This window comes from Pezoporus occidentalis, unplaced genomic scaffold (genome assembly GCF_034315485.1).
Source record: "Pezoporus occidentalis ecotype Australia unplaced genomic scaffold, CSIRO_AGI_Poc_V1 ctg252, whole genome shotgun sequence".
Lineage (NCBI taxonomy): Eukaryota > Metazoa > Chordata > Aves > Psittaciformes > Psittacidae > Pezoporus > Pezoporus occidentalis.
This window is the reverse complement of record NW_026914416.1, coordinates 320656-342517: the sequence shown is the minus strand read 5'-3', so window position 1 is coordinate 342517 and position 21862 is coordinate 320656. Positions and strand designations below refer to the sequence as shown.

At 40.1% G+C, this 21862-nt stretch overlaps 1 protein-coding gene across 11 annotated transcripts in view; it reads right to left on the bottom strand.

Moving 5' to 3' along the window:
* Positions 1-388: 388 nt before the first annotated feature.
* The window catches only part of ARHGAP24 (Rho GTPase activating protein 24), a 208951-nt gene continuing 187477 nt past the window's right edge, over positions 389-21862 (bottom strand). For all 11 annotated transcript variants that reach the window (XM_062623418.1, XM_062623419.1, XM_062623420.1 and 8 more), the window contains 6 exons: positions 20737-20944; positions 10708-10840; positions 8342-8415; positions 7444-7565; positions 2604-3672; positions 389-1116 (listed from right to left, as the gene is read on the bottom strand). In XM_062623418.1, coding sequence (XP_062479402.1) covers positions 873-1116; positions 2604-3672; positions 7444-7565; positions 8342-8415; positions 10708-10840; positions 20737-20944 — 1850 coding nt within the window. In that variant the 3' untranslated portion in view covers positions 389-872. The remainder of the gene's footprint in view (positions 1117-2603; positions 3673-7443; positions 7566-8341; positions 8416-10707; positions 10841-20736; positions 20945-21862) is intronic.

Genomic DNA, 21862 nt, shown 5'->3' with positions numbered 1-21862 from the left:
GTAAGTCAGATGCAAATATGGTCAGAACAACTGGTCTGTATTCCTGCTCTGAGCTGCAGTAATCAGGCATAGGGCTTCTTTAGGGTACCCCAAAAAGCTCTGGTTGACTTCCCCTAAAGTTTCCCTTTCCTCTCTCCCCCAACTTCTTACTCTGCTATCCACGTTTGCTCCCAAACAAGTAGATGTTTACCACTTCCACCACCGTCTGCAATTTTGCTGACTTGGTATCTTCATTTAGCTTTTATGATATAGCTGCCCTGGTACTTTCTACCCTGGCCATCAATTCTGTTAAGTTCATACTGCTTTATTTTGCCCATACTGTGCTGCTGATTCTCATCCTACTGTCTTTTTAGAAGCGACGCAAATCAGGGTTAACCACTAGCACATATACTGTAACATATCTGTTTATCTCCACTCCCCAGCAAGAGGGGTAACAAAAAAAAAACAAAACCAAAAAACATTTGATATACAAAATAAGCTGATGGTAACACAATGCCAAAAATAGCTTATATGTTAAGTGCAAGGGAGAAAAGCCTTGATATAAAGCTTGATTGCAACAACATTTCAATTTACCAGTTTAAATACAAGACTTGCATTAAAATATTTCTTGCTCTCTAGGGTGATTTTTTTTTTAAATTTATATATACACATATCCAGTTTAACACTTGACAGTAGTCTCATGAAGCATTCAAAGAGTATAACTTGATAAGTACACACTGTAGATATGAGTGGTTAATGTCTGTATGACCTCTTCCTTCAAGGGTTTATAACATTATGTTGAGTACTAGCCTCAGACAGGTGACCAGCCACCTGATACAGTATAATAACCCCCAAGCCCTTCCCCAAAGTCCCACAGTCAACACTTCCAGTTCTCACTGGATCCAGATGGTGTTGCCTCTTTCTGGTCTGCGAGACTCCACTGTCAGTTCTCCGAAAGTGGAGAAAAACTGCTCCATTTCCTTCTGCAACATGTCATTTCTCTTCTCTGCATCTTCCTTGGCTCGTTCTGCATTGCGCATTTTGATTTCTACCATTGTGAACTTCTTTCGCTCTTGATCCAGTTCTTCATGCAGGGCCATCATTTCTGTCTCTAGGGTGAGATTTCTCTGCTCCAAGCTGCAAAATGAAATAAAAGCAGACAGCTCCTGAGCAGCACTCCTTACTCGCTCAAGCAGAAATGCACACCAACAACAAATTCATATTTTTATCATTTACAAAGCTTAGACTGAATTTTTGAGAGGTGTAGCTACAAACCATGGCTTCATCAATGAACCATTCTTATAAGGCAATCTCTCTGGTAGCTCATTTAGAAAATGCCTAATAACAGCCACTGGCAAGGTGCACAGTAGCAAGTGACTCCATCTAATTCTCCAAGAACAGGCTAAATATTCCTTTTTCTTCTGGAAGTGTTCACACCCAGGTCCTGCTGCAATTGTGCTACTGTCACTTACAAAGTCAGGCTAATGCCCTGAATGCCTTGTTTCACTGCTAATCTCTTTTCTTCATCTGATTTATCTTCTACATCTATTTGCAAACACGGGATCGACAACTTCAAAAATAACAATCTTATTTCAGATCCAGCTTTCCAATGGAAAGCATTAGAAATCCCAGTAGTACTAAACACACAATCATCACGCATAGTAAACATTCTAAGAAAGGCTCCATTACACTATATACTGCACTGAAAATAGCTATGTGGGTGAAAGACTGCAATATTCTGTATGCTGCACTTTCATTCGCAGCTACTGTTGCCAGTAGCTCTCACATACTGTGATCCAGCTATGACTTGCAGTGCCAGAGGTACCAATGCAAAGAGCTGCAGTGCAACACAGGGGAGACAAGTCCTGAACAGCTTTATGGAAGGACCTCTCTTACAAAGAGTGCATTCAGCTCTGCACTGCTGTGTGCAGTAGTTAATACTAAATCCACAATTTGCTGATTGTTACAGCCATCCATCTTGGTAACCTCATTGTATGTGAGAAGAGTCCACACTATCTGTAGACAAAGATGTGGCTCTTCCTTTCCTTCTTTAACAGGTCTGAGCTGTGAAGGAAAGGTAAAGCAGCAGCGCAGAGATAGGACAGTGAGCAGAGGTAACTCCCAGATGCTGTGGTGTCTCAAGAGGAATGAGGACACTAGAAAGGGGTTCCAGCAGTTTTCCAGTCCTCAAAACTACAGATGGATTAAGGCATGCACTGCTTTCACCAAAAGGTGATGCCCAGTTACTCTTCTGGAGTACCTGGTATCAGTTACCCCAGAACTGAGTTACTGTTCTCACTTCTCGAGAACAGGTATCAAACTACTGAAAACACTCTGAGAGCCTACTGATTTTGGCATATTATACAGAAACCCACATGGTTGTGGCTTTGCTGTTGACAACAATAGGATAGCATGTCACAATCAATTGCTTTGAAACAAACTCCTTTGTATCACAAATGCATTGTATCACAAATGCAATGTCAGAATATGTCAACACTGAAAGATGGGAAACTCGGTGGTGAGCACTTAGTGACTGCAGCTAGTGCAGATTGCTAGTGAGCCACAAGAGGGAAAACTGCTTGCTCTGTAGAAGACAGTGAGATGGGAGAGCCAAACTGTCTTACCTTTTTATCCTTGTTTCATACTCTAGTTTTTGCTTGGCCATCTCTTGCTTCAAGCTGGACACCAGGCTGTGCAAAGCACTGTGATTGTTAGTACTGTTGGCCACAAATGTCTCACTGTTATCACTGCTGCTGGTAGCTCGGCTGCTGTGGCCCCCCACACTCCTCCTGTCACTTTTGTTCTCATAGTCACCCGAGTTTGAGAGGTCTTCATGTGGTGGTCCATCCAGCACAGAGTCTTCAAAGTTACCCGCATAAAAGTCCTGTTCAGGGCAGGTGGTGGTGGATGAACGACAGGAGTTGGAGTGCTCAGGGAGGGATATTTCACAAGAGGATGTTGACCAGGTGGCACTGTCCACACTCTGTTTGTCCTCAGAGTTCACCATAGAGAACTGCTGGTGGACATTGTCATAGGTGGAAAGCCGGTTGTGTTGGACTGACTCACTCACTGACTCCTTCTGCTTGTTATCCCTCAGTGTTACATAGCCATTGGGCACCCAGCCTGGGGTCCGACTGTTGAGGGTGTTGCTGTGCCCATCGGTACTGGAAACTCCCATCCGCACACCCCCGTTCTGCACGCTGTGTGTGCCCATCTTAGTCACTGGTCCTTTCAGGGATGATGTTCTCCTGGCTTGCAGGGTACAGTTTGGTAAGGTCTGGCTCTTCTCAGGGCCTTCCACAGAGCTGCTGAAGGACCCATTGGTGACAATGCCACTGCCTTTATTGAAAGCAGGATTTTTTTTCACCATGAGTGGTGGGCTTCTGGTGACATCTAGTTTTTGGATGCTGTTCCTGGGACTGCTTGTCTTGCTGCCTGGCAGAGCAGTTGGGGACTCATTGTCCATGCTTCCCTTTTGGGGAGACTCAAGTTTGTCCCAAGAGCAGCGCCTCACTGCTGTCTCCTTGGTGGTGGTGTTCTCTTTGTTCTGCAGCTGCCCTGCAATTGCTTTCTTTGGCAATTCATTGTTGTTGTTGCATACCTCGGGTCCCATTTGAGGGTCTGCATCCTTGGGAAACAGCTCTTCATGTTTGCTGATCATCACTGACATTAGCTGCTGGACTACTACTGTACCTGAAAGGCAATACCAAGCACATGGTCATTACTGGCCTGTTTTATTTAAGGCATTAATATATTTTATCCATCAGATTCCACAAATATACAGTAAAAAATCACTTATACAAACATTTCATTCACCTGTGTAACACCCTGAGCATTTAAAACACTTGAAGTGCCTCTGACAACTGGGCCAGATCAGCACCACCTTTTCCTTCCATCAAACCAAGTCAGCAAGACTCACAGACCTTCAAGAACAGGAACTTTTGTGAAGAAGCTATTACCGTGAGAGTAACTGCATCTCAGGAAGACCACAGAAGGAGATAATAGATAACATCATTGTAAATGGGATAACACCATCGCAAATGATGTGTTTTAACTCAACGTGGCAATCATTTTTAAAATCGAAGTCTTATTCTGGCACAGCACTTTTATTTAGTAGTTTAACAGAAAACAGGCAGGCAAGGGATTTGCAGCTGCTGAAACTATGCCACATTATAGCACAGCATAGAACTAATGCAAAGCACAGTTTGCTACTTGGTGCAATAAATGGCCACCTTTCCTCTTAAGGAGCCACCCCTGGGTGTGCACACTACTTGACTGCACTGTAATTTACACACTGGCATTTACAACTGGACTTGGGGTAATAAAGATGTAAAACTTTATTTTGTTAAGCAGACACTCATTAAGGATTATTAAAATATTTCAGGAACAAGGTCAAGGTAGTCAAAATAACCACCCATTTTCCAGCTCCCAGAGAGCCTTCAGATGTACATTGTGCCCTTCTAGTCCACAACTTCCCACTGTGCAATATCATTTCACATACAACTCCTTTGCAGTATTCTAGCTCTGTATACCCCACCGTTTAAAAATACAACTACTAAGAGGAAATTCAATGTAGGTACCTGACAACATCTTTTTTAGTGTTCCTGTTTATTTGCTAAGGAAAATTCACACATTAGAACTATGCATTTCCAATGGAAAATTTACTTAGCACGTTTAGTTGTATTCCTTCTGGGAACATCAGCTGTTATGTGCAGAATTTTGGACAAACATTGCGCTGTACTCAGTACTTTTACTACTGCATTGGTCAGGAAAAGATTGCTTCCTGATTGGAACTCTGGAAAATCTCTCTTGAACCAAACACAACCAAGTCCTCATCCCCATTATACAAGTATGGTTACCCATAGCTGCATGTTTGACTTTGTGCAAGAAAAGCACTTTGTATCTTCCAAAAAGCAAAGAACAGAGTGGCCATGAGCTCCAACTGATGCACAGTCTTTGTTCCTATACATTTAACTATGCATAGCCCAATTGCAAATCAGCATTGTCCCATGTCAAATCTTGAAGTTACGCTTGAAGTGGAGTCATAAACCTCCTTCATCAAACCTGTTTCTCATTAGTTAAAAAAATTTCCGTTCGATTTTATTTAGGAATGGCTAACTCCTCTCTCCCTACCCCAATTCTTGGTTTCTCTAGACTGTCCCAGGTGAGCTGAAGATGTACTGTATCCCATCAGTAAATGTCATCCTGTGAGATACCATTCTCACTGACTCCAATGGTATAAATCAGCTCTGTGACATCTCTCACTAATTCCAGTCTATTAAACAATTTGAAGTACTTTTTCTATTATTTAATGCAAAAGCTTGGGAAAAAAAGGGACAGTTTGCTGCCTGACCTAGAAAAACATTCACAGCAGTTATCTACCAGGCTGCTAAGATCTACAGCAGTGGCAGGGTAAGAGAAACTATTATTCCAGCCAGTCTGTCAGTTCTGAAGATGCAGAAATAGGTTAAAAGTGAAGTGATAGGGAGCAAACACACACACAAATGTAACTCCTGAGAGATATGGCAAGATAGCGGAAGAGAAGGAAAAAAAGCAGGAAACTCTCTTAGGGTTTCTCTTTTCTAAATACCATGAGAGATGATATAAGAGATGTAAAATACAACTGCAATGACACAGTGAAGCTTATCTCTGCACCCCTGCACATCTGAAAGTCACAGTGCATTTGAGACAAGTTACGTAGAGAAACCAGGGGGAAGCCACAAAAGTTGATTTAAGAGCATTTGGAGCTGCAGAGGCTTGATGATGCTCATGCACAGTCAATAAACATGCACATACATTGGACACCTGCTCTTGAAAACCATTTTAAGTCAAACGCATGATCAAACAATTCCCTGTGACAATAAGAATGCAGGCATTCAAGTGAACATGATGATTAAATGTGAAGTGTGATTAAGATGAGAAGTATGGCCAGCAGGCTCAAGGGAGGTGATCCTGCCCCCTCTACTCTGCTCTCATGAGACCCCACTTGCAGTACTGCATCCAGCTCTGGGCCCCCCAACACAAGAAGTGTGTGAACCTGTCAGGCAAGCACAGAGGAGGCCACAAAGATGATCAGAGGCTGAAGCGCCTCTCCTTTGAGGAGAGTCAGAGAGCTGGGCTTGTTCAGTCTGGGCAAGAGAAGGCTCCAGGGAGACCTTTGAACAGCTTCCATTACATACAGGAGGTCTACAAGAAAGCTTTTTACACAGGCATGTAGTGACAGGACAAGGGTGAATGGCATTAAACTGAAAGAAGGTAGATTTAGATTAGATAGCCAGAAGAAATTCTTCATTACGAGGGTTGTGAGACCCTGGCACAGGGTGCCCAGAGAAGTTGTGGCTGCCCCATCCCTGGCAGTGTTCAAGGCAGTTGGACAGTGCTTGGAGCAACCTGGTCTAGTGGAAGGTGTCCCTGCCCTTGGCAGGGGGGTTGGAACTGGATCATCTTTAAGATCCCTTCCAAACCAAACCATTCTCTGAGTCCATATTTAAAAACCCTTTCCACATGAGATTTTTTGGCTTCTCTGAATTACTGTTCAAAAAGCTAACCCTGACTATTCACTGCTTTCATACATGATTTAGAAACACCATGTTTCTGTTCATAGCCGCATAGTTGTTCTAAGAATTAAAAGGAAGAAGGAGGAAACATAAGTCTTCAGAAGAACAAGCAGATTAACAAAGTGTATGGAAAATTGTATCTGGGAAGGGAAAATCATCATACTCACAGAAAAAGAAGAAAACAACACACTCTCAAATAAGCTATGGACACTGTATTTTTGAGTTTTGGTAACATTTTCAGTGTAGAGTCTGTGTACAGCCCTAATTTCTGAAAATTATAAGTAAATCTCAAATATTAAGCAAAAAGTGTCTGAAGGGAGAAAAAGCATCATGTACTTTATGGAGAATTAGAGTCACAATTTATTATAGGAGGAGATCGTCATGGCCATATTTTTGTCTTAATATAGCAAAATGTTACAGCTGAACATTGTTGTAAATGCTGACAATTTGTTGTACAGCTGACAATTTGATCACTGGAGTGACAGAGGGATGCAATAGATACCACTGCTCTGTGGGGGATTCAACAGGGATCACTGCAGCATGAACCTGTACCAACTTTTTCTCACCCTGAAGAACCACAGGTAAAATATTAACTGCACTCCAACCACACATGCTGAATGAAAACACGCCATATTTGCAGCAAGTTTTGAGAAAAAAAGTGCATTTTTAGTGAAGCTGGCAGGCAACAGCACACTCTTATACAAAGTCTGTTTGCAATGCTCACATTTCAGTCACTTTTATATTAATCTGCAAGATTTAATAAAGAAGTTCATTTAGGTTGAAGAATTCTGTGTCTATAAAACAGAGAGATGGAAATTACTGCACATATTACATGGACTGTTATGCACTGTTAATAAACCTAAAGACATTCATTATTTCTATTACAAGTTATGTACAGGAAACTCACCTTCCATGATAGTCAGAGGATCTTCCACTTTGGGGCGAAGAATGTTGGGACCAAAAACAGTAGCCAGATTTTGCACACTCATTTTGTTTATGCCTGAGTAAGACTGGACTTCATCAAGGAATCTGTGGGGAAGAAAGAAGCCTTTAAGGAGGGTGTAAAAAGGAAAAGAAGTCAAAGCACGTGATGCTTTCTTAACATAGTTCAATTCTTCCATTCCAAATCCTCATGGAACACCTTGAAACCTCGAGGCTATACTCCTCAACTTCTTCAGATTTTCTTCAAAATGATACCTTGGTAACAAAGTCTAAATCTCAATCTGGACTGACTACAAGACAACTCTGCTGAAGACTGGAACTTTCTCCAATGTAACTCATCATCTACTTGCCTCATAGAATATGGCCAAAATGCAAACTGTCAGTTTTAAAAAAGTTGATTTTTTAATGCTGAAAACTTCCTGCAAGTTCACAAATTGCAACTGTGCAAGATGTGATTTTTACAATCTTAGATATATCCATGAAATTACTCTATATACTACAAGATATACACAGTTTTCAAGGATACCGTGCTTCAGGAGTGTACAGCCAGGGCAAGTAACTGCAGTTAGAAATGGAATCAGGGGTCCTATAAAGAAGACAGAATATATAAATTTCTACCTTCTTGCGTCTCTTGTGGAGTGCAGCTTGCACTCCTGACAAGAGGGAAGTCATAACTTGTGCACCTTGATAGGGCAAATTAGTAATTAGTCATGCAGTAAACCCCTAATTTTAGTGCATTCACTGAAGTTCACTAATCCTCCAACTCTGAGTAATGCTTTCCCTTCAGGGCACATACACAGACAGGTTTGCCTGTCAGCTCACAGTTATAAATACCATAGTGATATTCTTGCAAGAGCACTTACCTACAGATATATTTCAGCAGATTATAATTGACAGCTGGCAGGCTCTTCACTTGTTTCACCAGTTCTATCAGGCCCTTTAAGTGGTTTAAGGAAAAAAAAAAACAAACAAAAGTGGGGAGGCACAGTTTCTTAGTATTTTACCAGAGACTAAAAAAAAAGTCAGTAATTCCAATTACAAGGCAATAAACACACCACTGAGACTGCAGCATTAAATGCTATATACAGGTTATCATCAGAAATAGCTTGTAGAATCCATTTTGGATAGGGAAAGCTGTATTTGGCTAACAAGGATTGACTCTGAATAAAAATAAACAAGTAAATAAATAACTTGGTTTCATCCTGTCTTTCCCTTCTCCTTCACTCTTCTTTTCTGAAAAGCAGCCCCATTCCCCCTGATGATAGCAAGGCTGAGGCTCCCAGGAACTATTCTTTTTTGAACTAATTGGTGTTTTCATATGAGAACCTATTTGGGTATATTACCCAGTTCTGTCCCATTCTAGAGTCAGGCCAATAAACAGTTATTTCAGTGTGCACCCACCTGGGAATGGGACAAGCAGAATATCACACACTAATTTCTGTGCCCTGTGGAAACAGATCCTGGCTGAACTCCTTATCAACCAGTGCCTTTAGACTCTTTTTCAGCATGGGGGTTTTTTTTGGTACTTTTCCACCATCAGCAAAGTTTTGATTACAATATGATACCAAAAAAAATGCAAATCAAGATATGTGGATCATGATAGTGCACAAGTTTGCTCTCTCTGTGCTAAGAAAAACCCCAAGATGCACAGCTCTTTCAGTGACTGCACTTTTAACTTCTGCATGGTGGAAGGTCAACTGAAAATCTAGTCAGACAGCCTTACAGTGATACTGCTAAACCAACACAAAGAGAACTGAAGTGGGTCACCACCTACAGTAATTATAGAATCATATAATCATAGAATAATTAGGGTCCACAAACTGCCAGTACCAACCCCAGCACCAAAAGGCCACTGTAACTTGAACATGCTTTCAAAATGAATTTAATAAAGTGTTTGTGGCCTAATTGCTGAGGATCTACATAAATACATGCTGGATGAAGTTGATATAAAATTACTACAAATTTAATCTGAAAATTAGTATCTCTGCAAATATCAACTGCATGATGTCTAACTGAAGAGCTGTCAGGTGCCTTTGTATTGGAGCTATAAAGCATCAGAGACATTCGCAACACACACAAGCAAATAGCTGCAACTTTAGCTCTGAGGATCCCCTGCCATAACTTGTGCAAAGAGAAGCTCAAATTAAACCAGCTGAACAGCCCACTCCCACCTTTTGCAAGCAGCTGACAAAAATTTGCTCCCTGTAGCAAGCTGTGAAGAGCAGCAAAAAAAACAACAAAACAGTCTGATTTTGGTGGGTGAAAGAGATTATAACCATAGAAGCCACTTTGCCACAGATCTTTCCCCACCCTCCTTTCCATCAGACGGGAACAACTACCACCTCTGCTATTGGTAGTCATCAGATGAAGGCTCAGAAAGGAGATGGTCTCTCAGTTAGAAAAGAGGGGCTCCTACTCATCTTAATTAATTAGAAGATGAGGTAGGAGAGGTTCCAGTTCCAGCCAAATTTAAAATGTCAGAAAGGAATACACAACTTGGAAAGTAAGGGGAGTACACTGAAATCAACAGAATAAGCCTATTTGTATTGACTTTGAAAAGAAAAAAGCAGGTTTGACCTCATTACCCGTAAGCACACAGAACAATGTAAAAACAAGCACTTAAGTTTTTTTTTGTCTTCAGACTAACACATTGTAGGCCCATGCAACTGCAGGGCACATATTATCACTCAGATCTCTTATTTTGATTATTTGTGTTTTGTTGGTTTAGAGGAGTCTGGAAGGTGGCCCACTTCCATCTTTTTGAGGCCTTCTGATTCAACTACAAGCAATGAATAGAGTCCGTTGGCCTTCAATTAAAAGTCAGTAAAAGTTGGCTAAAAGTAAAAGTAAAATCCTGACGCTTAGAAGAAAATGACCCCAGCATCTACCATGTCCCTTCCTTTTACAGTTCTGGCCACTGGAAGTTCAGAATGATAATGCATAAAAATATAAGCCTCTTCCATGCAAAATGGAAGCTATTGACCACAATAATGTCTACTTGAACTGAATTCAGCAGTGTGCAATAAATACAGCCAAGTTTATGCTATGGGTCTTTATTTAGACTTCCAAATTACCTAGGTGGCAACAATTTTCATATAAAACTAGCCTCAATTAATAGATGCACACCTTAAATTAAGACTGGCAATCACTAGGTTCTTTCCTCCTCAAAATCAGAACAGGTTATAACATGCCAGCCTTTTATTTCACTTTACTCAAGTTGCCAACTCACCATTTCCTCATCCTTGCTCAGCATTTTGGCACAGGAAAGAAAATCTTCGTATTTTGCGTATGGTATGACTGGTTCTGGGAGTTCCCTTAGGTACAGCTTAAGCAGTGATGCCACCGTGTGCACATCCGTGTTGCTGTTGGGTTGGAATACAAGTTGTTACTGTGAATCAGAATAATACTGTGAGACTGACAGGTGAAAAACTGCCACATAACTTTTCCACTGTCACTCCAGATTTTACTCTTTGGTAGTATATGCATGTATAGATCACATCTGTAGTCTGTTTTGTTTTGATTATTGGGGTGTGGGGTGTTGTTCTATAAAGAACATAGGATACCTACAAGCAAGTCTGTCACTTCTGCTGATTTATTACTATGGATAATTACATATACGGCATTATTTGCAGGCATAGGCATTGAGAAGATCCTGACAGACATCTCGCATCAGGCATGCAAAATCCATCTTAACTGACACTTTTCATTTTCGCCTGAGCCAGCAACCAGGCATTCCATTTATACAGTGGGGATTATTGTCCTAGAGATGGGCCCAGCTCCCAAAACATACCCAGTATGCTGCAATTCCACTGTATCACCATCTGCTCTGGTATCCATAGTAAGTAAGCAACTTTTAAGGGATACCATGTATACCACAGGAGTTGAAAATTCCCTGCAGTTCTTTCCCTGACACGCTTCTTTTTCCTATGGGCTCCCACAGAATGGCTAGCGTGCCGTTTAGCTGTACCATTAAACCAAAAACCTGGATATACTTTACACACAGAACCATAAATTTATGGGAAATGGGTTTTAGCTCTATCCTGCACTGAGTGAGCTAAGGCATTGCAAGTCATCAAATAGAAAATGCCTGAATGCTAACACAACAGGTAACATTATAGGGCTGACAGTCAAAGACCTGGTATGACAAATGCTTTCTCATCATTACATTTGCAGAAACTTTAGTTTTCTTTGGATACACCTATTAGGAGCCTAGGCTGCTTATCATGCATACTAAAAGTAAGATGACTGGGAGAAAGATCAAAATCACAAGTTCAGAATATGCAATAAAACTTGCATGTTTCTGTGGTGTGTCAATTACACTGTGGTAACTTAGGAGTACTTCTGCGAAAAGAAATAAATAGAAATAGATAAAAACTACAAGTTATCATAAAAAAAATGCTCAAGTTACTTCTGACTCCATGTCTGGGTTTAGCCATTCAGGCATTTATTCAAACCCTTACTGGAATGTTCTACAATGCTTTTTCCCTTGTTTAGATAAAGAGTTCTACTGCAAGCTGATGCCTTCTCCTCTGACCTCTGAAAAAAATCAAGATCATGGATTCTAAATTATGCTAATTTCATTCATAAGAAACAGAAAATGCACAGATATTTCTACAATGCACATCACTGTGGATTTTTTTCCTTTTTAAACATTTTTAAAGGAACATTTTTTAAACTCACAGTCCCTCAAAGGGAACCACTGGTATTTGACGCACTTAGGCTTTGCTAGAGGTATGTTAATCATTATTTTGGAATGATCTCTGTTAAAACAATAATGGCTTTTACTAAGTTAAATCTTAACAAGAATGATGGGAACAACCTTACATTAATGTGGTACGGTAAGAGCAACCTAAGTCAAAATAGAAGAAGAGAAACAATAAAGATCTGTATATATTTAAATGTTATCCACCACCCCCCTCCTCAAAATAAATTCCCAGAGAACATTTCTGTTTCAGTCATGAATAATTCCCAGCCAAAATTCCAAAAAGCTCTACAAGGAAAGCACTAGTGCAAATCCACATTTTTAAGGAAGGTTCAAATTCTAATCCCCTGATTGCAGCCCTCTACTTGTAGACTGGCTTGGATTAAAAACAGGAATGGGGTAAACAGTGTTTACCCCACCCTGCTTCTTGGATGCATGTACAACTTATGTAAGGATGTTTCATAGTCAATACTACACATGAAACTAGATATAGTTGTACTATGTGATGAGATTTCAAATCCTAGTTGAGTTGGGCTCTAACCTTGACTTCTACCTAACCCCCAATCCAGATGCAAAGGAAGTGCACTGACATCCTTGCTAACAAAACTCTTTTCACCACCCAAAGGTTTAAAACCCAGAGCCCGGTAATTTCATAGGTAGCTGCTTGCATGTCTTGTTGCCATTGGAGCTATATTTTAGAGCACAACCATGGCATGCATGACCTGGCAGTTGCCACTATTCAGCCTTATCCAAGAAGCAAACTTTAGACAGATCTTCAGTTTCCTAAGTTGTCGGTGCTTCAGGAAAGCAAAAAACAAATACAGAAGGAAAGACTTTAGCTAGCCAGATTCTGAAGTACAGCAGCAGCCAGAGAAACCAGATGTGAACTAGCAACCTTAGGACACTGCAACAGGAAAGCGAGAACAGACATCGATCTGCAGAGAATTTTACTCTGATTGCTGGGCACTGATGGCCTTTATGAAGATTTTATTATTACTATTTTATTATCGTCATGTCTTGCTGAAGAACTGAATAATATCTTGCCAGAGACTATTTGCATAAAAGAGCGGCCTTTCCAAAACATAAAAGATTCAAACAGGTGGATTGAGAGAAATTACTGAGAACATTAAAAGTTAGCACACTGGGCTCCCAGTGAGGGGGTTAAGGAATATCATCTTCCCTCCTTTGTACTGCCAGGATCATGCTTTGTGCAGAATAATTTTACCCTAGTCCCTCAGTGTGAAGTGGAATACTTGCTTCTGCTGACCAAACGCGAGGGCAATACTGCAGATTGCCACAAGATGGTGGAATTGAAAGATAATATTTTGGAAAACGTGTTTTGTTACCTTTATTTTTTTTTTCCCCTAAACTGTACTGGAACACTGCTTAGGACTTAATCTTTCTATACAGAAATTACCATACAGATTTTGGCAGCATAAACAAACATATGTGTACGCACACACACTGCCTGCAAAGCGCTTTGAAGTTTTTAATTCTATTTAGCAACAGTTAGACAAAAGCCACAAACTTTCTACTTTTAAAGTAACTATTGGTATGAAGATGCTTCTTATTTGAAGATACTTCTTCAAATAATGTAACTAAAAGAATGCTTCATATACACTGAGGCCTGATTAGACCTTGGGAGTCTAGCAGCACGTTTTCCCTGGTTTGTTTTACAATACAGTGGGCAACTTAAAAATGGCAGACTTTAGTTTTAATCCACCTGTATTTTAGGTGTTTCAATCCACAAATCCCATTAAGTGCATTTCAGACACAGAGGACAGCTGTTTCAAAGGAGTGCGGCACTGCAAGCTCTCTTGAGGATCAGGAGCATTTATTCCCTTTCCAACCTGCAGTGTTCTATCCACAGTTTAAGTCAACCAGCAGCATTTATATATCTGCCTTGAGGGCATTTGTGTAGTTTGTAAGACATGGATCTTCCCAGGGCCAGTAGAGGACTTTTTTCTAGACTTTGTCCAGCTACAACTGATCAGTTTCAGACAAGGAGGTATTTCCCCCTTCAAACCTCGCCTCGCTTATATTCTAGGGCCATTACAACTACAGAAACTTAATGATTATACCCATCTTGGTATTTCTTTTGATATCTGACAGTGTAATATCAAAGTGTTCCATGATAACACATTCATAATTAACATGATTACAAGTGTTCATTAACAAGTATTAAAATAGAGCATGTCAAATTCCAGCAGAAAATCCTCTGTTATCTAAATTGGAACAACCCCCATTAATTGAGGTGGACTTTCTCCAAGTGCACAATGAACAATTCTACACTTGAAATGGGAAGAACAAAGCACAAAGCAGAAAATTGAATTCAATACAAAAAGCATCAGCAAGCTGAGAAACAGCCTACTTTGGCACAACATGGTGGAAAGTTTGAGAAAGATTACTCACCCCACCAAAACGTTAATACTGCTTTACTGTTGATAGGTTTCCAAAGGAGCATCCCCCACTCCACCACTGTCCATACAAAGGCATTCCAAATGCAAACGCACCACTCATCACACCACACGTATTCAAAGCCCCATTCATCTGAACTTTGTCATCAATATCCCTCATGGCATTGCTGTTTTGACAGCACTTTCCTTTGTGATACCACAGACACTGTGGAAGTGGCTGTCAAACTGATTACACTGCCTGGAGATTTTCACCCTCTCTGCCATGAACGAAAATTACTGAAGCCCACCAGGCCACCAGAAATCCAGTCATAACCCTCACACATGGACAAGCAGACAGCATGTTCAGTGAGCTGCAGTCAGCGCTTCAGAGCACAAAGCCAACAAGCCCCTCATAAACTCTCACAAAGGAAATACTAGCAGAACAAGGCCACATTAGAAAAAGATTAATGCTGTGCCAAAAATAGCTCTAGATCATGATGACACATAAACAGTCTGCATAAAGAACAAACAGTAGGGAACAACAAGCTGTGAGGCTATAATTCAATTTAGGAGTTCTGGTAATAATACATCAAGAACAGTACAGTTCAAACAGTCTGTGAATCGGTACCTCCTGGTATTACTAGAATTACAGCTCCATCATTTCAGATGTGTCACAGATCACAATCCTGGAAACAGTCTCCCTCACCAACATACGCTGTACCCACTGCAACATCTGCTGACTGTGTCCCTGCTTAGGTGCATCCATGTCTATAGAGTAGCTCTCAGACGAGTATAGATGTTTTCCTGACATGGCAGGATGAGTTCCTAACTGGCTGCCCAGTGTATACCTTTAATGCCAGTCTGCAGACAGCTTAAAGGAGATGGTAGAGCCCATGATAAACCAGTGATGAAACACAGAGTAAGCAACATCAAGGGAATATTACAAATGTACATAACTACATGTAGAGAGAATCAGAGTACCGTTACTGCTGAGAAGTCAGTACCCAGAGGCTAGGAGGGCAAAGTTCATGTTCAATAATGTTATAGTGAATCAGAAATGGTTAAACTGATTTTGGAAGTCAAGCTTTGGTCCAGAAACTCAAAGGTCAGGTAAAATGCATAACATTTGATTGTCCTATATGATTTATTCTATAAGCATTACTCTGTATATAATTTTCCTATATAATGTGTATCTAGCACAAGCAGTGTACTGTGCCTAACCTACGTATCAGATGAAATTTTGCCTACAACTTGTGAAACATATGAAAGCATTTCCCATTTTAAGCCCTGAGCTGTCTGTCCTCTTCTCCTTGCTGCTGCAAGAGCCTGGCTCTACCTTACATTAACAATTATATCAATTCTTGTTTTACTGCTTAGACTGAGAAAAAAAAAAAAAGAATGCATACTCTGCTCCTTTGTCCTTGTGCTTATGATGTTTACAATCTATGCCAGCCTAGAATCATAGGATAGTTTCAGTCAGAAGGGACTTTCAAAGGTCGTCTAGTCTAACCCCCTTGCAATGAGCAGAGACACCCTCAACTAGATCAGGCTGCTCAGAACCACATCCAACCTAGCCTTGAGTGTCTCCAGGGATGGCCAGGAATGAGTTATTCAGGGAGCTAAGTACCACAAGGAATTCTGAAGATCAGCAGACTCTACTTCCAAGTTAGATATCCACTTCAATAATTAGCAGCTAATTTCATTTGGGCTAAAAAGTGATGCTTTAAAAGCAACAATGATGACAGCAATACAGAACAGACAAGTGAAAAGACAAACTATATGGAAGAATATTAAAATTTGCTTAGAAAAATTTAGATCCTTAAAGAGGGACAATGTACTCTTTTAAGAAAGGTAGGCAGAGAGGCCTAAGAAACAAAAAAAAAATCCACCAGCTCCAGTGAATATACTGCTAGGTTGTTCAGAAAGACTGTTCAGGTTCTGCAAGATTTTGCAGGGATTATAAGTATATATAAAACATGGAAAATCACCACAAATACACTACCTGTTCTTGCCTACTGGAAGAGAAAGCCACAGATCTTGCAACCCTAAGAAAGGATGCTTTAAAAAACCCAGTCAGACCTTCCACATAGTAACAAAATGTCATGCTTTCTTAAAGGTGACCATGGCCATCTAAGAAGTCATTTGTCACTGACAAGGGAAATACCTGGCTGCTTTTTTTCTTTTCTTTAATCACAGCTGACACACCAACTCCATTTCTGAAACTGAAATTTATGCAAAGCAACTACAAATGTTCATTCACTGCCAATAACTAAAAACACACTCCCCTACAGCAGGATACCAATTAAACTGATTTAATGACCCTTGCATCACATTAGAAATGTGTCTCCTAATGTATATTTAATTGCTAGATTAGATCTTTAAGTTGTGCCATATGCAGAGGTTATTTCTGCTAGCTAGTTAGAAAAACGGCTGGAATTAGAAAGGATGTAGAAGAGGCTCCAGAGGCACAACTGATGAGCAGACTGTGAGGATCAGGGAAGGAAGCCTGGAACAGGCAGAAGCAAACTAAGAATTTTCCCAGTTGTAGCAGCTGTACCTCCGCTTTCTATGACTGTGAAAAATACTGATGGCCCAGTTTTCATACTAAAGGGCCTGGGGTGTTGGATGTTTCAGGTCAGTGTGGGTCTTCTCATTTTGAGTTTCACACACTGGTTCCACATACACAGCTCATGATTCTTCAGCAACACCTCATCGAACTATGAGATCAAGATCAAATTAATACATTAAGGGTTTTGCCACTCTCCAACTTGTCCTGTCCTGGACTCACTTTGCACGTTATAAATGACTTCAGAATCAGAACATCCAACTGCTAACTCATGTGAGAGCTACCACTTGTCAAACACATTTCATGTTTCAAAACATGGCTGCATTTTCCTTTAAGCAAAGCTGGTTTACTACTTCTACTACTGAGTTTACTACTTCTACTGCACTTGTTCTGTGGTCCTCTTTGCCAAAAGGCTGCAGACAGGAATGCAAGAGGCAGCCTATATTGTTTAGTCATGGTGACAGCTTACTGTAAAAAAGTGACAGTTCAAGTAAAGATCGGCTTCCATGAATGAAGAACTGTTTTATAAAATTTCAAGGCCAGGCCAGGTTGGATGGGGCTTTGATCAACCTGGTCTCATGGAAGGTGTCCCTGCTCAATGCAGGGGGGTTGGAACTAAGATAATCTTTAAGGTCCCTTCCAACCAAAACCATTCTGTCATCTATATATGGGCAGTGTCTCCACATTACCGTGGACAGCAGATGAACTCTGCAGAAGAGAAGATCTGTGCCTTTGGACTCCATCCCCCAGTGGATGTAAGGTCATGATGTCAGAGATGACATCTCAAAGCAGTATTAATCATGGCTGGATGATCTTACCTTTGTTTTTGCTTTTAATTCTAGAGGTCATGTATTTTACTGAACTAGCTAAGAAAGCATAAAAGAACAAGGATTATATATAGAAGCCTACACATGTATCAAAGCCTCTTCACTTGTTCTAAAGTCTTTGTTTGACTTACATGCACTTATACACAGAAAAAATGTCAGTATGAAAACTGGCAAACTCGTCAAACATCAGCTCTTTGTATTAGTTCCAACACAGATGACAGCAGCTAGCTTTTTTCCCAGAGCCAGTGACCCAGCACCACTAGAGAAGTGTGACCTGGATTCCATTGTTTCATGCCATCAATAGAACCATCAGCTCAGCTCTAATTGCAAAAATCTTTATTGATGTTTCAGAACAGGTAAAATGTAAATTAATAAACAGAAGCTAGGCAGATCTTGCACTACTGGATTTTTAACTAATAATACCATACAATTACAGATTAAACAGTGATCTTGAGATTCATGAGAGAAAGTAAGCATGAGCCCCTAATGTATATGTTTTTTTCTTTAGTCTTGAGCAATGTTTCATATTGTGGCCACTTTCCAAGAGCTCAACTTGCCAAATAGGTTGCATCAAACCTAGATACCACACTGCTGTTCAACACAATGACAAGTTACCCCAAAACAAGGTAATCACATAGGCATTATAAACACTGTGAAATGAATCTCACCTCAAAAGCTTATGAAAGAACCAAAGGTTGGAGAACAAAGTAGATGCACAATGGAAACAATGGCAGAGAGACAGAATTTATGCCTGCTAGACTTCTGGGCCATTGCTACACCTAAGTCAAAACTGCTCCAAACTTAAATGTAAGAAAGTAAACAGCAAAAGTACCCTTCACAATGAGACACACAGACATACAAGGTCAGTGTTCTATAAATTTTCAGCTTCAGAAGCAGAACTGCAGGACTAGCAATTTATAGGCAACTCCTGCTGATGTTTCTAATTGCTACAGTAGAAATTATGTGCGTTCTTCACAGCAGTAGCATGTAAAATATCTTCTCCTTTTCATCTATTAAAGCTCAGCTAGCATGCCTGTTCCTGGGCTCATTAGTGCGTGCTACAGATGTTGCTACATAACCTTGCAAAAAATTTTTTTGTGGCTAAGGCCTGGTCTCATTTGTTTCAAGTAGATAGAATTTGCGCACCCCTTTCAAGCTGTACCTCTCAGTGGGTGTTCAGTACATTATCTTCCTGGAGCTGGGGATTACTTGTTTTCTGAAGCATTTCCTCCACAATTATTTGGCTCAAAGACATAGAAAATAATAACCTTATGTTTCTGCCATTTGCCTACTTGTATCACTGGTAGATATGACCAGTAATATCTATTTTAATGTCCAAGTAAGAAAAACATACTGTCCTGGTTTCAGAATCCATTTTCCTTACCCATGGCTTAAACCACAGCACATACCCAACGGATGCTTCTTTACCATTTTTAAATAAGTTACACAGTATTTGAGCAGTCACGGAGTATACTACAAATATTTATCAGCTAACACTGTCATTTCTTATAGTCCTCTAGCTCCTTAAAGCTATTTTCTGGTCAATTATCCTAACTTTCACCTTCCAATGAGAAACTAATAAGCCTCACAGGAAGACAACTGACTTTTCCAGAGCATTATGAATCTCTTGACATTTCTTAAAGTGAGGGTCAGGACTGAGGAAACTGCTGGAGATAACAACAGCATTGCAGATGTTTGCTTTCTGTGCACCTATAATACACATACCGCCATGTGTAACGAATTTGCTCACTTCATAGGAATAGGGAAGGGAGAGAGGTAAATGATTTCCAGCAATCAGGTCCATATCATGCCATGTTTTTGCACTAAAACATCAAGTATGCTCTCCTTCCTGTTACTTGCATTGCTACCATTCAAAGGTCCCACAAAATAAATGCAACCTTTCTCCTAACCCACATTAGACCCACCAAATTGGAGTGAAGTACCCGGATTCCAATTTGGAGGCTTATTACAGATGTCACTTAGGGCACATGCTGAGGATAACCACTGTCTAACAGCCTTGGGAAATGGAATTTCATTACCACCATATTAACTCCAATCCAAGTTAAAAAGTCTATGCGGCATTCATAATCCACTGGTTCTCTTTCTCTAATTGCACACTCTGAATATGTTGACTACTGCACAAAAATTAATCTTACAGAAGGCTCAAGCTAGAAGCTACAGCTGTGTAGAGAGGACTGGGTTCTTCCTTGGCCCAGAAAATCCTCATTAGTTTTTGCAAGACTGTACAAATTTTGGAATACAAATTGGACCTGGACCCTCAAAACCATGTAGGTTTGTTATTATGGTCTTTTATTTTAAAGACCAAAGGCCCAAAATTATAAAGGAATACATAAAAGTAGACTTCCCTTCCAGTCAGTTTTATAGGTAACAAAACATCTTGAACTTGGTGATAAAGAAATTCTTCTTTTGTGGAACTGACTAAATGCCAGCATCACCACTGTGTTTCAAACGATACCAAGATCAAGGCAATCCAGATATTTTTGATTGAGCCAAACCATTAGCAATACTTTTCTTAACCAGCTTTTCACAAATGGAAATTCTCCAGAAATCGCTTTGAAATCGGACATCAAAGCCAGAAATAAAAGAAGACACTTTAGTGCCATAATAGGAAACATATATAAAAACCTGCAAGACCATGTCATTCTGTCTGTTGCTGCCACGTGTTTTACAGTCCTGTGGGTCAGTCAGTAGAACAGATTGTGTCCTGTCTAGGCTTCAGGGGGTTGGGAGAGATGGAGGATTTTACCTGTCAAAAGAAGGCTTCTCTCCACAGTCAAATGCATCCTGTAACTCCTTGACAAGATTAGCCTGCCCCGGCAGTCGAAAAAGGCCTTCTTCCTTCAGCCCCCGTTGTCGAATAAAATCCACACACTGTTCCACCAACATCGGAGCCAGGCGGTTCCCATAGCGCTTTTCATATCGGACAGTATCTTCCAGCTTCTGGCCAAAAATACCTGCATGAAAAAGAGAGCTGTGACTTGGTTGAGATCCATTAAAAAACATTTGAGGAGCCAATGTTTTCTATTACAACCCATACAATTTACCGGTCGTTTAAATGCATGTATAAGTCTCCCTTCTTAAGAATAAAATGCTAGATTCTGCCTTTATATTCTCATGGAAATACAATGCTGACATATTTTACAGCAATGCTTGAAATAATTATTTAAAATATAATACTGTAAATGACTTTTCAGATCATAAGCACAAAAAACCAAGAAATAAAACAAGCAGGATTTTCCATCACAAACATTCTGAATCAAGTGGTATCTCCATTTTCCTTGGTTCACGCCTATTAAAAGAACCCTAGTTCCTGTACCAGTTTCAATGGCATACAAACATTACCTTTACACACAGAGAGCAAAAGATTTATAAATATAACTCAGGATTTTGTTCTTACTAAGCCAACTTACTTGGGTTTCTCACATAAACAAAGATTACATTCCTGTAACATATTACCAATTGCATTATCTCTGTCTGCTTTAGCAACAATAAATTTTATGCATGAAGTAAAATACTGACATAAATGTTGAAATACATCAGAGAAACTGCAGGGAAGCTGCATTTGTATTTAACCTCAAAAGAACATGGATTTATTTTTTTTTCTTGACAGAATTAACTTCAACTTCTGAGGGTATCATTGATACCACTGGAAAGACAAATACTCATCATAACTTATTTTGCCTTTCAAACTGCAGAGCCAGCCATCATAGACAACATCACAGTAATGTTCAGCCACGCCACCTGTGATGGAAGCTCTCACTTGAGACCACCATTTGTTGAATAATATTGTGGCTGAAGTGAAGCAATTCAATTTCTAGATAATAACAAGACAATGAATAGTTCTAAGACAGTCATGATCAGAAACTAAAGAC